Consider the following 12732-nt stretch of genomic DNA (forward strand, 5'->3'; position numbering starts at 1 on the left):
TACTTAGACCCTGGTTTTAAATGCAAAACGTGACAGTGAGACGTTATCCTCTTGTGGACTGACGGATGTATGACAAGATTTGACGTCATGGCTAATCCATATCTGAACCTACAACGTAATTTATGATCAAATTCCTTTATCTTCATTCAGAGGAGCTTATAATGCCATCGAAATAGCTTACAGTACATGCCCCAATCAGTCTGTCCCTTTAATACAGATACAGCAGTTTAAACAGGTTGAATTCATCTTTTTGCAGTTTTAAATCTTTTTTTTTACAAACCACATTAACCTTCCTGCTGTACTCGGGTCTTTCGTTGCATCAAAATGGCTGTGAAAACAGCTCGCGAATGACCCGAGCGCAGCAGGAAGGTTAAACTATGCATTTTGGCCAACAAGTGCCAACAATAGTCTAGATTTCCAGGTTTCATTACTTTTTTTTTTTTTTTTTAAAGACTTAAGTCTTTTTACATGTGTGGTTCTTTTCATCAGTAAAGACACCAAATCAGCCAACAAATGACCCAAGTTACCAGTCAACTAATCCCCAACAATCAGCTCCAATCAGTCAACTAATCACCATATTGTGGTGCTAATCATGAGGGATACAGAGTTCAGTCTGTCGAACAATAAGCTCTTTCCTCTGTGGACATTGTGACTCTTCATAACAGGACGAGCACAAAAAAAATGATAACGATGGCCAAATCAGAGGGCAGTTATTTGTGAAGTTATTGATTACTTTAGTGCTTTTCCTGCTGCGATGTTTCGAAGCGTGTGCCCAGATTCCTTTTAGTTCCTCTCTGCCATGAATGTTACTAGTTTCTCATGAGACTCTCCTGAATCAGACATATCAGAATATGGGACATGTGGTTTTCTCTAACCGGAGTCTGTCCTCTCTCCAGGGGTACGGCTGACTGGTTCGGGGTGAGCAAGGACAGCGACAGCACCCAGCGATGGAGGAGGAAGAGCCTGCAGCACTGCAGCCATTTGTACGGGGGTCTGAAGGCGCAGGTGATGAGGGAGATGGAGCTCCACAGCCAGGACAATCTCTCCCTGGCCAGCACTGAGACCCCTCCTCCCCTCTACCTCCCACCCCCCCACCCCAGTTACCACCACCACCATGGCATGCAGAGGGTAGGCCAGCACCAGGGGCACGTTAGGAGGCATCGACAAGTTTACGGGCCGATTATTGACCTTTTCCTTTTATCACTTTTTCTCCCTCACTCTGTCATTGCTTCATTTCACATCAGAATTTTGCTTCGACTCTCGGCTTCGTCGTCTTGCCTACGGTTCGATGGATGGGTTTTTGAAGACGAATACATGAAGCAGAATTTTTATGGGGATTTATTAGAATATTTAATACCAAAAAATTTATAATTTACCTATGATAAACCATAATAACCAACCCCTGAAAGTCACAACCAGTGTAGCACAATTTTAATGATTATATAATAGTATCAATACATAATATTTACTTTAATTTGAATGTTACATGTTAAAATGTTACATTAAATCCAGTTTTTTGTTATTGTTGTTCTGATTGATATATGACAAGTGTGTATTCAAGTGTTTGTCAATTTATTAATAGAAACAACTTCAAATTGTTTGTGCTAAAGCAAATCTGTTTGTAATGCAGCCAGCAAGTTAGCTCGTAATACATGTAATAAAAGTTGGAAACTTGTGATCGTAACACTATTTTTCTCTGTGGACAGTTGAAATGTCCAAACAAATAAGCCTGTAAATGTTTTTGTCGAGAGGTTTTCTCTGTAAATTCTGTTAAAGTGCCAGCTGCCACAAAGTGCAGCTTTTTTAGTGTAAACATGCCAATTTTTTTTTTGCTTCTCTAATATCAGATTACATTTCAATTTCATTGCAAAATTGACTGTTGCAAGAAACACCACTGGGTTTTTGTGCCACAGTGGACAAATGAGAGCAGTGAATTAACACCTTTTAAACCAGTTGATGAAGCACATTTTAGAAAAAGCTGCTTTTCTTGACACGTCAGTCTAACCCTTGTTTAGATGTGTGTTATGTGCATCCCTGCTGTTTACTGATGTATGTGGCTTGACAGTTAAGTTAAAAATTTGTTTACAGTGAAGCAACACCTGTGAACTCTGTGTGTGTGTGTGTGTGTGTGTGTGTGTGTGTGTGTGTGTGTGTGTGTGTGTGTGTGTGTGTGTGTGTGTGTGTGTGTGCGCACAGATCGTAGACCCTTTGGCCCGGGGCCGTGCCTTTCGCATGGCGGAGGAGGGAGATGGCCTCAGTGTCCTGCAGACTCCCATCACTCCCGGCACCGTGTCCCTCTGCTCATTTTCCAGCTCCCGCTCCGCCCTCAACCGGCTGCCACGGCGACGCAAGCGGGAGTCTGTGGCTGTCATGAGTCTGAAGGCTGCAGCGGCACTGATGAAGGTGTTTTTTGTTTTTTTTTCTTTAAAGAGGAGATTTAAAAAGAAATAAATCCAATCAACATACCACGCTTTGAACTGTGGACATGCTGTAAAGTCACTTTTATAACTTCTAAACTACTGCAGACCCAGATTTTCCAGCAATTTAAATTTCTTGCATAATGTCAGTGCAGATGAGGATCTGCTATAACTCTTCCTCATTACTTGTATTAAAGGCATTTGTAATCTATTCTTGGGGGAACAGCCCCCACACACACTTTAATCTCCATTATTTTGTTTTTGTTGAGAGATTCCGAGAAAAACTACCTTTGATATATTGTTACGTGTCCCCGTGTCCCTGTATATTCATATGTGTGCAGGCATGTTATGTAAACATTGTTTTATCGGGGATTAAGGAGAATATGTTACAGTAGAGTGCAGATGACTCTCTCTGTATGGCCCATTTGCTGCAGACACACAGACATTCGTAGCATTCAGTTTGTTCAGTGTTTGAGTATCTGTGTGTGTGTGTTGGGGTGGGGGTGGGGGGGGGGTTGCCAGGGGGAGTTTCACTAGCAGATGGTCCATGATAATATACAGCGAATGCTCAGCTATCTGATGGATTGCGGTCAGAATATTTCCAGAGAGCCGAGCTAATCCGCTGCTGCTTCATAAACAACCGAAACCACCATTAAGAAATGTGTTTGTTTGGCAGCTTCTACCCACCTGTAACAGATCACACCTGTAAGCCGAGGATGATGTTAATAGAAAACATGGTCTCGTTTGCTAATGGTAGTAAAACATGCATGAAATAATATCACAGGATACTGTGTGGAAATGCCACATATGCCACCCTTTTAAATATATTTCTTTGTTTAAGTACCATTACTGACATAATTTAGTGCAGGAAAAGTCCCCACACGTGTGTATGTTATGGCTGGTAATAATATTAATGATGACATATATGTGACTGTGTTTGTTAGGGCCGTACATTAGGTGACAGCACCGCCGGGCAATGTCGCAAAAGAAGTTTCATGCCTCCCAGTTTCTTTGAAGATGAAACTGTGGATTTCCCCGATGATCTGGACACGTCCTTCTTCACCAGAGTGAGCAGTGAACACACTCACATACACTGATAGGATAACCTTTTAGTCACAGTGGCTTTAATTAACAATATTAGATTTGTATGCAGTAAACAAAGGGTCAAGTGAAGTCAGGTTTATTTAAATAGCATATTTTGAATACTGCAACATTTTCTCAAGTGCTCCACAACATCAAACAAAGACTTGAAACATTTAATATGTAACATACGAAATAAGCAATAAAACAAAGAGAAAGCCAGAACAACACGCAAGGATATCTGCATGAGAGCTATATAATGCGGGAAAAAAAACTAGAATTGAAATTGAATTGGAACTAATCTGGAAATGTTAGGGAAAATAAATGTTTTTAATTTAGATTTTAATACTGGTGGTGAAGTTGATGACCTGATGTGGAGGGAGAGGCTGTTTCCTGCTCGGCCTTAAGTGTCAATCTGGATCTTATAACCACTAAAAGGTGCTGGTCCAGTGACCTTTTATTGGGTATAGGGGTGCAAAAGGTCAGACGGACAAGCTGGGGGCTGCTCCATTTAAGCACTTCTACACAGACAGTAACATTTTAAAATGAATCCCAGGTTGCCAACATAAGGATGTCAGGATAAGAGAAATGTGTACAGAAGCGGTCAGGAGCCGCAGAACCAGCTAAAACTGTGATATGAGTGTTTGGCTCATTTCCAACATACAAATAAATAAACTATTCCAACCTCGAAGTGGTAAATGCATGAGCGACCTTTATATTAGTTTATTTATATGTATGCTTTGCTCAGTTTTTTTTTTAAGTTAAGCCAATCTGCTTTTATGTGTTTGTGTTTTTGTATTTCAAAAATGCTTTTCAGAGGATTAAGATGGAGAATTTGTAAAACTGTTGCTATTAACTAACGAGATATACACTCATTGAACTGAATTTCAATGATCCTTTTTGTCCATGTAACTATTCAGATCCAAACATCTGATGAGTTGATTCAAAATACCTTCTTGTGGTCCGAGCAGACACTTTACTATTATATTTATTACCTCTTGTTTTAAAATCCTTCTCACTTGGTTTTCCTCTTCACAGGATGGCCTGCAGGACGAGTTATCCAGTTATGCTGACGAGGTTTTTGAGACCACATCAGAGGCCGCCCTCCAACAGCTGGATGAGAGCGAGCTGACAGGAAGTCCACTGGATAAGAGTGAACTGGAGAGGAGTCATCTCATGCTGTGGGTTTATATGTTGTTGTTGTTTTTTTTACCTGTTATCCACATATACATTTGAAAGTAGACACGAGGAGAGCCAAACTAACAACTTATCGATTTGCGTTTCTCTGCTTCCTTCTTCTTCCCACTTCCCACAGGCCTTTAGAGCGAGGATGGCGGAAGGCAAAAGATGGCTCTCTGGTTCAACCGAAAGTGCGTCTGAAACAGGAGGTGGTGAGCGTCAGCCATCAGCAGCGGGGACAACGAATCGTGGTTCCCGTTAAGAGGCTGTTTGCCCGAGAGAAGAGGCCGTACGGGCTGGGAATGATCGGTCGCCTCACAAACCGGACATACCGCAAACGCATCGACAGCTTCGTCAAGAGGCAGATCGAAGACATGGACGATCACAGGTGAGACGGCTGATAATGTTTTCTTTCATCCTCTGATCTGAAATTTTTCAAAGCTTTTGTCCAAGTAAATGAAGCATTTAAATTCCCCTCCTCTCCAGGCCTTTTTTTACCTACTGGATCACATGTGTCCATTTGCTCATCACCATTCTGGCTGTCACTATCTACGGTATCGCCCCTGTTGGCTTCTCACAACATGAAACCGTAGACTCTGTAAGTATACTGACAGCTCCTTGTTATGTTGTTTAACGTGTTAGCTGGTTTGTTGTATATTAATTGTTAAATAATGTAATTCTTTTAACTTTTTTTTAAGGTGTTGAGGAACAAAGGGGTTTATGAAAATGTTAAGTTTGTGCAACAACAAAACTTCTGGGTGGGTCCGAGCTCTGTAAGTATTTCCAGTCTTATATCTACAAACTACAGTTTTTCTCTACTTTTAATTGTGGTAGTTCCAATGGGAAAGCTGCGGTTTATTAATATAGTTCACTGGATCAGTGATTCGCAACCAGGGTCCTTCCATGGGATACTTAACAGTTTATCAGGATATGCGGAAGAATTTCTTCCTGTTAAAAGGGAGTTTTTCCTCTTTTTTGTCGCTCATGTAAGAATTGCCTTTAAGTGCCCTGTTGTGATTTGGCGCAATCTCAAATCTCCAAAATGTATTACTCAAACTGTCATTTCTTCAATATATTGTTATTCACTACAAATGACCTCTCTTTATTGAAATAAATAATCTTTACATTGATCTAGTTGAAACACTTGTTGCAAGTGAGAGGATCCGAATTTAAAAGTAATAAGTAAGTGTTGTGTAAGTACGTGGTTAAATTACTGAAACAGACAGCTAAAAATTGATTGTTCGCCACAAGTAATGAATTAAATGGTTGAAATAAACGAATGGTTTAATGAGCTATATATTTATACATTATCCCCGTAAATAGTGTATAAGTAGCTAAAACAGCTGACTGCAAGTAATGGATAAGTGGTTAAATTTGTGAGCTCGGAGTTACAGATAAAAGGCTTATTTACTAAAAGAAATGGGTAAATGGTTAACCGGATAGTTGAAAGTAATATATAAATAGTTAATTTGCCCCAAAAAAATGACTAAATGGTTAAAATGATTAGAGCTTTAAGAAAATGGATAAATGGTTGAAAGTTTTTGTTGTCGTATGAATACAACTTGACAAAACGGATTTAAACACATTCGGTTTGAATGATTTAAAGATTGTAACTATCAATTATGAAATACAATACAATATCTAATTAGTAATACTAAGTAATGTCCACCTTCCAATCATGTCAAACAGATTTGAAGCTGGATGGATGGGTGTCAGTGAGGTCATCTAGTCGTCAGGACTGTGGAAGGGAGACTCAAGACCAGAAACCAGTGATCCACATGAACAGTCCAAATTCTTAATAAGATGTAATGTTGTCCTCGCCGTCCTACAGGAAGCGCTGATTCACCTGGGAGCCAAGTTTTCCCCGTGCATGCGTCAAGACGAAGAGATCCGCAAACTGATCAAGGAGAAGAGAGCGAGGGAGAGAGAATCCGGCTGCTGCGTGAGGAACGACCGCTCGGGCTGCCTGCAGACTTTACAAGAGGAGTGTTCGGTCAGTGAAGGGTTTGATAGACTCGCACAGCTGACTGGGACGCGGCTGTTTCACGCTCACGACCCTCCTTCACTCTGTACAACACTACCTTGAAGGTGCCACCCAAAACATTGTGCTATCGTTTCAGTTTCCGCCAGGAAAATGCTGATGGACACCCATTATTCACGTGACATTAATAATAATGATAATAATAAACTTTATTTGTGTAGCACCTTTCATACAAGTAATGCAGCTCCAAGTGCTTTACAGCAAGAAAATGATGTACAGTGTTTCACATAAAAACAGATATAAAGGAACTTTTAAAAAATATAGATAAGAAATGAGATGCATAAGAACAGATGAAATGCATAAAATTAAACACAAATAGAGTTCAAATGTAAAATAAGCAGTATGCATTTAAAAGGCGCGGTAGTTCAAGTGCAGGCAAGTGAAAAGAGAGCTTCAAGAGTAGCTAGTTAAAGGCTAAAGTAAAGAGATTTCTTTGAAAAGTCTTAACTGAGCTGGCTTCTCTGATATCTGCAGGGTAGTGTGTTCCACAGCTTTGGAGCGTAGCTGACAAAAGCTGAATCCCCAATTTTCTTTCAGCATTAAGCATATTTATTTTTTGGTATCACCTTTTAGTTTAAGTCACTGCTACGCAATCTCTTTTTTTTTTTTTTTTTTTTTAATGTTTTTTTCCTCCATCGGTCTGTCTGTCTTCTGCAGAGTACCCTTGCTGTGTGGGTGAAGTGGCCTCAGCACTCCAGTGCTCCGTATCTGAACGGTAAACTCCGTCAGCATGGTTCAGTCTGCCATCAGGACCCCAGGTAGCTTTCCGTTCAATTAAAACACTGTGTATGATTATTATGGCAGTACTTCAAGAGAGTATGTTTAGATAAGCAGTTTGCTACCACGACTGTATTCATTCACTCACTATTAAGGTCTGCAACACATTCATGTAAATGCATAACAAGCATGTTTTATTCTATGCATTAACTGTTTTCGGGGGGGCTCGATGTTCACTGGTATTCATTCATTTACTTATTTATTTGTAACCTTTGCTATTGGTCTTGTAGAATTTGTCTGGAGCCAGCCTCAGTTTCACCTCATGAGTGGCCAGATGACATCACCCAGTGGCCAGTGAGTGCATTTACATGTTAACACTTTAAGCATTGTATCTATCCTATTTGTATTGTATTTGTACTTTTTGTATATATCTTTTCTGCCTGCATTTTCTATCCTTTAAGCGGCTTTGAAGTCAAAATTTTCTGGCTTTGGGATTCATAAAATCTTTTCTTATCTTTTGCTATCAAGCTATGACATAGTCACATCCCCAAAACTATGAGGTCGAATTTGAGAGTCTTGGCAGAATAGATGGTATTAATTTGCTGATGTGGATGTACACGAAGAGGATGAATTGTTTGGCATAGTTAAGAGATGAGTTGTGTGTTTCAAAAAGCTCGCCGCGAAGCAAAATATGATTTTAAATTGAAGGAGTTGAAGCTCAGTTGAAGCTCAGGCAGACAATCATCTCCTCGTTTTCATCAGTGAATGATTCAGAACCTTCTCTGTGGTTTGGATCTGTAGGTCTGTACGAGGTATAACTCTGGGAATCACACCAACCTCCCCCACATAGACTGCACCATCACCGGCCGGCCCTGCTGCATCGGGACCAAAGGACGGTCAGGATCAGTGACATTCAATGACTTGCTATGTTCTTAATGTGGAGGGATTAGCGAGTACAGCTTTTCTGAAGTTGTTAGCAGCAGGAGAGTTTTAGATTCTACTAATTTCATGTTTTCATGTCAGGACGGAAACCACTCAATTAAATTATATACAATATAAAGTAACAGCAGCTTGTTTTTATGTTGTCAAAATACCTGCGCTTGACAGAATAGGTAGCTGTCACATTAACTGAAAGCTAAAAATGATGCATTTATGTCATCTGAAAATGCTGAATTTGTCTGTGAATTGTTGACAGTAAACAGAACAACGCATTTTATGTTGTAGATGTGAAATCACTTCCAGAGAGTACTGTGAATTCATGCACGGCCACTTCCACGAGGAGGCCACCCTCTGCTCACAGGTAGGACAGACACGCATCCATTTCTACCGCATGCGTCTCCACGCATCCATTTCTACCGCATGCGTCTCGTTTTCAAACCGATTGTGCTGCTTTTAAACCAGTAACAGTTTAAAACTTCCCTGCTCCAGGTGAGGCTCGAACTCACAACCTCGGCATCGCTCTGCAGGTCACTGTCTTATAAGTACCGCGCGCTGACCGATTGCGCCACTGGAGCCTGCAGAGAGCCGTGAATCAAAGGACTTTGGGCTGAATTCAGCGCTGCTCCGTTCCTCCACAGGGTGGCAGTGGATCCTCACTGACTGACCGACAGTCACCGACCGCTTTTCTCCCGTCTTCCTCTCTCCCAGGTGGCTTGTATGGACGATGTGTGCGGTTTGCTGCCTTTCCTTAACCCGGAGATCCCAGATCAGTTCTCCCGGCTGTGGCTGTCTCTCTTCCTTCATGCCGGGTGAGTCAATTCTTCTCTTTCGTCCGGCTTGAGTGTTTACAGCAGCGCTGAAATACATGTTTTATTGTGATGGTAGAACTCTTAACTGGCCTAAACGGCCGTTCAGTTAAACCTGTAAGTTGTAAAATGACATGAGGAATAACACGCCGGCTGTCGTGTGTGTGTGCGTGTGTGTGTGTGTGTGTGTGTGTGTGTGTGTGTGTGCGCGTGTGCGTGTGTGCAGGATCCTGCACTGCCTGGTGTCAGTGCTGTTCCAGATGACGGTGCTGAGGGACATCGAGAAGCTGGCCGGCTGGCTGAGAATCTCCATCATCTACATGCTGAGTGGCATCACTGGCAACTTGGCCTCCGCCATCTTCCTGCCCTACAGAGCCGAGGTACAGAAGTACATACAGAAGTGTTCAATATTAAACGAATAAAAGACACTATGAAGTGATGAGCATTATCTCTGAGTGAACATCCCATCATTCCCTTTATTCCTCTTTGTCACCCCCCTCCCTCTCCCTCCCTCTCCCTCCCTCTCCCAGGTGGGTCCCGCCGGCAGTCAGTTCGGCATCCTGGCCTGTCTGTTCGTGGAGCTCTTTCAGAGCTGGCAGATCCTCGAGCGACCGTGGCGGGCGTTCACGAAGCTGCTGGCCATCTCAGTCTTCTTCTTCTCCTTCGGTCTGCTTCCTTGGATCGACAACTTCGCCCACATCTGTGGCTTTGTGTCGGGCTTCTTCCTGTCCTTCGCCTTCCTGCCATACATCAGGTTGGTGGAGAATGCTGAGGAAGCTAAAAAAAAAATCCCAGTGTTTGTTTATCTGACACGGTATTAAGGTTTCTGAAAAGGTAGAATCGTATCTTTTAACTCCATCATAGAATGAATAACGCGTTGTTGTTTTTTTTTACCTCCACAGCTTCGGCCGCTCTGACATGTACCGAAAGCGTTTGCAGATCTGCGTCTTCCTGCTCGTCTTCATCGGCCTGCTCGCCGCCCTGGCCGTCCTCTTCTACGTCTACCCCGTGAAGTGCGACTGGTGCGAGTACCTCACCTGCATCCCGATCACAGACAAGTTCTGTGAGAAGTACGACCTGAACGCACACCTCCACTGAGCGAGTAGGAATGCAAGCTGGACTGTTTCTGCACTGACGGCGGGCTGATCGTTGAACGATGAAGAGGGAAATGGGGCATCGGTGCTGCAGTGCGACGTGTGACTGAGCAGGAACAGTTGTCCTGCAATAAATCAACAGTATTTCAGAATTCGGACGGACCAATGGAAAGGGAACAATAAACTCCATCATGAATAAAGGCTATGCATGGAAGCCTTCAGGCATTGGACTAAAAATATTCACATGCATGAGAACCAACAGTGTAAAGTTCACTCAAAAGGACTAACGATTGACTGATGTGTGACTGATTTCTAGCTGGGCTAATCAATGACCAGTCACACTGGAGGACGGTTACAAGGTTTCCCGCCAAATTATTTACCTCTCTTCTGATGTAAAACTGAGCTAACAGCACCACCTAGTGGCCAAAAGAAACTTTAAAACCTGAAACGGCTGCAGTGGGCGAGATGAGGATTTCTGTTTTGTACTTTTTTTACTGATGCTCACAGTTTTTGTTCTTTGAGTTAAAACTACTAAAATGACTCAAATGTGCCTTATTGATACACACAACCGCACACGTCATCTTTTTGTGTGGTGTGTGTGTGTGTGTGTGTGTGTGTGTCAGCAGCGTCTGACGTTAATCTGCGTAAAAAAAAAAGAAGCTTTTTACGACAAAAATCATGTAAAATATGTTTTTACTTACATATTGAGAGACTGAATTGCCATTTTGTTTATTTGTTTACCACTCTGGAAACCATGCCGGCACAGCCTTTAATGCACTTCGGTCATAGATGGATTGTTTTTTTTAATACTCAACCTGTGTTACGTGTAAAGAAAGCACTTGTAGGATAAGGTGCGCTAATGTGAATAGCTGTTAGAGAGGTGAATTTGTTAGTGTTTCTGTTATTAAAAGTGGTGGCGTTTTAGCCACCTGACAACACAACGATAGTCTTGTGTTTTACCTGCTCACGGAGGACAACAGGCGAGAGACAGCTACTCCAGGTGAGACTCGAACTCACAACCTCAGCATCGCTCCGCAGGTCACTGTCTTATAAGTACCGCGCGCTGACCGATTGCGCCACTGGAGCCTGTAAAGGTTTGAGAAAAGGTTTGTATTTATGAAACGTGGGGCATGAACGTGGCTGCTTCTTGTGGCGTGACACCAGTCTGCATTTAGGAAAACGCTCCTTATTCATCAGCTTCCGCAAATCCACACTGACCCGCAGACACGCATCAACACGGGTTTGCGTTTCAGATTACTGGTTCACAGTAACAAAGAGGCCAGAGAAGTGACTGTGGATCACTTCTTATTGATGTTTGTTATAAAGCGATAAAAAAAAGAAAAGAAATTCTGCTCGCCACTTCTGATCACGAGAAGCAAAACAAATCCTCAAAATCCTTCTCTTAGTTAAAAACATGAATTTACCATCAAATTTCAATTAGACGACAGGTTGTACTTCATCCTCTGTTGCAGCATGTGGCGCCATCTGGTGGAATCTTCTTGTTCAGATTTTCGTTGGCTATACAAAGCGTCAATCCTCGGTAATGTCACTTTTGACTGGCTGGATCTGTAAACAACAGAAGAAGGCGGGTACCTCCGTTCAACACGGACTCCGGTCGGCTGGTTATAGGCTGAGGAAGCTTCTATTGGCTCAGTGAGTTGTCAATCAAACGGACAGCGTGCGGATGGACCATCTGAAAGGCGGTGCAGCGCCGCCACTCGAACTGCCGGGAAATTCAAACGATCCAACGGCGGAACGGGTGTATTATGGATATAATAATGTGTTTTGGACTAAATACTTTACTGGACTTTTGCTGACATAACCAGACTTATTGTTGTCACACTTTTATGGAGGTTGCTGGACTGTGTGGCTTAACTGGTGAGTCGCATCCATTTTGTAACGTTTGTTTGCTCGGTGGTGGTCTGCAAAAGTTTTTTACTGAACCCGCTGTGATGATTTTATCTTTAAACTGTACTGTAGACGACGAAGCTGAGGATATTAAAAGGTAAATGGATGAATGAGATTAACCAGTTTTTGGTTCACCGTAATTATGCCTAGTTTTTCAGTTAATTGTACTATTTGACCATCAAGAAATTCAGATTCCCAGTTTTTTCAGTGAGTTGAGTTTTCTATTTTCTGAATGAGTTTTTAATTTGAATGCAATTGTGCATTTATGTGTGCAACCACAGACGGTATATATAAAAGTGCACGTAGCTTCTGGGTCTGAAAACCGAGGCCAATGGTGAGGTACCATAACGTGCAATACCACCGAGGGCCGCCAGAGATCGGCTCCAAAACGGCCTCGGCTACGTAGACTAACATCCAACTTCTCTCATGAAATACAAAGTCATTATGGTTTTCATCAAGTCACTCCTTATTGGTTTTCTGGCAGTCCATCTCATCTGAAAATAATCTTATCATTATTAGATATTAGGCCTCAAAAAGATGTAGGTTTAGGG

General features: G+C 42.1%; 1 protein-coding gene and 2 non-coding genes across 7 annotated transcripts in view; 1 reads left to right on the forward strand and 2 right to left on the reverse strand.

Moving 5' to 3' along the window:
- rhbdf1b (rhomboid 5 homolog 1b (Drosophila)) overlaps window positions 1–11214 on the forward strand; it is a 39683-nt gene extending 28469 nt beyond the window's left edge. For all 5 annotated transcript variants that reach the window (XM_069156009.1, XM_069156010.1, XM_069156008.1 and 2 more), the window contains 16 exons: window positions 897–1128; window positions 2197–2403; window positions 3362–3484; window positions 4536–4678; window positions 4813–5064; window positions 5163–5274; window positions 5375–5449; window positions 6508–6669; window positions 7375–7475; window positions 7725–7788; window positions 8236–8330; window positions 8659–8734; window positions 9082–9182; window positions 9406–9559; window positions 9710–9933; window positions 10082–11214. In XM_069156009.1, the coding sequence (XP_069012110.1) occupies window positions 897–1128; window positions 2197–2403; window positions 3362–3484; window positions 4536–4678; window positions 4813–5064; window positions 5163–5274; window positions 5375–5449; window positions 6508–6669; window positions 7375–7475; window positions 7725–7788; window positions 8236–8330; window positions 8659–8734; window positions 9082–9182; window positions 9406–9559; window positions 9710–9933; window positions 10082–10277 (2317 nt within the window). In that variant the 3' untranslated portion in view covers window positions 10278–11214. The remainder of the gene's footprint in view (window positions 1–896; window positions 1129–2196; window positions 2404–3361; window positions 3485–4535; window positions 4679–4812; window positions 5065–5162; window positions 5275–5374; window positions 5450–6507; window positions 6670–7374; window positions 7476–7724; window positions 7789–8235; window positions 8331–8658; window positions 8735–9081; window positions 9183–9405; window positions 9560–9709; window positions 9934–10081) is intronic.
- On the reverse strand, window positions 8855–8948 carry trnai-uau (transfer RNA isoleucine (anticodon UAU)). Its single transcript has 2 exons — window positions 8911–8948; window positions 8855–8890 (listed from the first exon to the last, which is right to left on the reverse strand). It is a non-coding gene; the product is annotated as a tRNA-Ile (tRNA).
- A 51-nt stretch (window positions 11215–11265) lies between the features above and the next one.
- Window positions 11266–11359, reverse strand: trnai-uau (transfer RNA isoleucine (anticodon UAU)). The gene is made up of 2 exons: window positions 11322–11359; window positions 11266–11301 (listed from the first exon to the last, which is right to left on the reverse strand). It is a non-coding gene; the product is annotated as a tRNA-Ile (tRNA).
- Window positions 11360–12732: the final 1373 nt, after the last annotated feature.

Source organism: Embiotoca jacksoni, unplaced genomic scaffold, assembly GCF_022577435.1.
Source record: "Embiotoca jacksoni isolate LCO1_2020_lvr unplaced genomic scaffold, fEmbJac1.0.p SCAF_20, whole genome shotgun sequence".
In the NCBI taxonomy this organism is placed as follows: Eukaryota; Metazoa; Chordata; class Actinopteri; family Embiotocidae; genus Embiotoca; species Embiotoca jacksoni.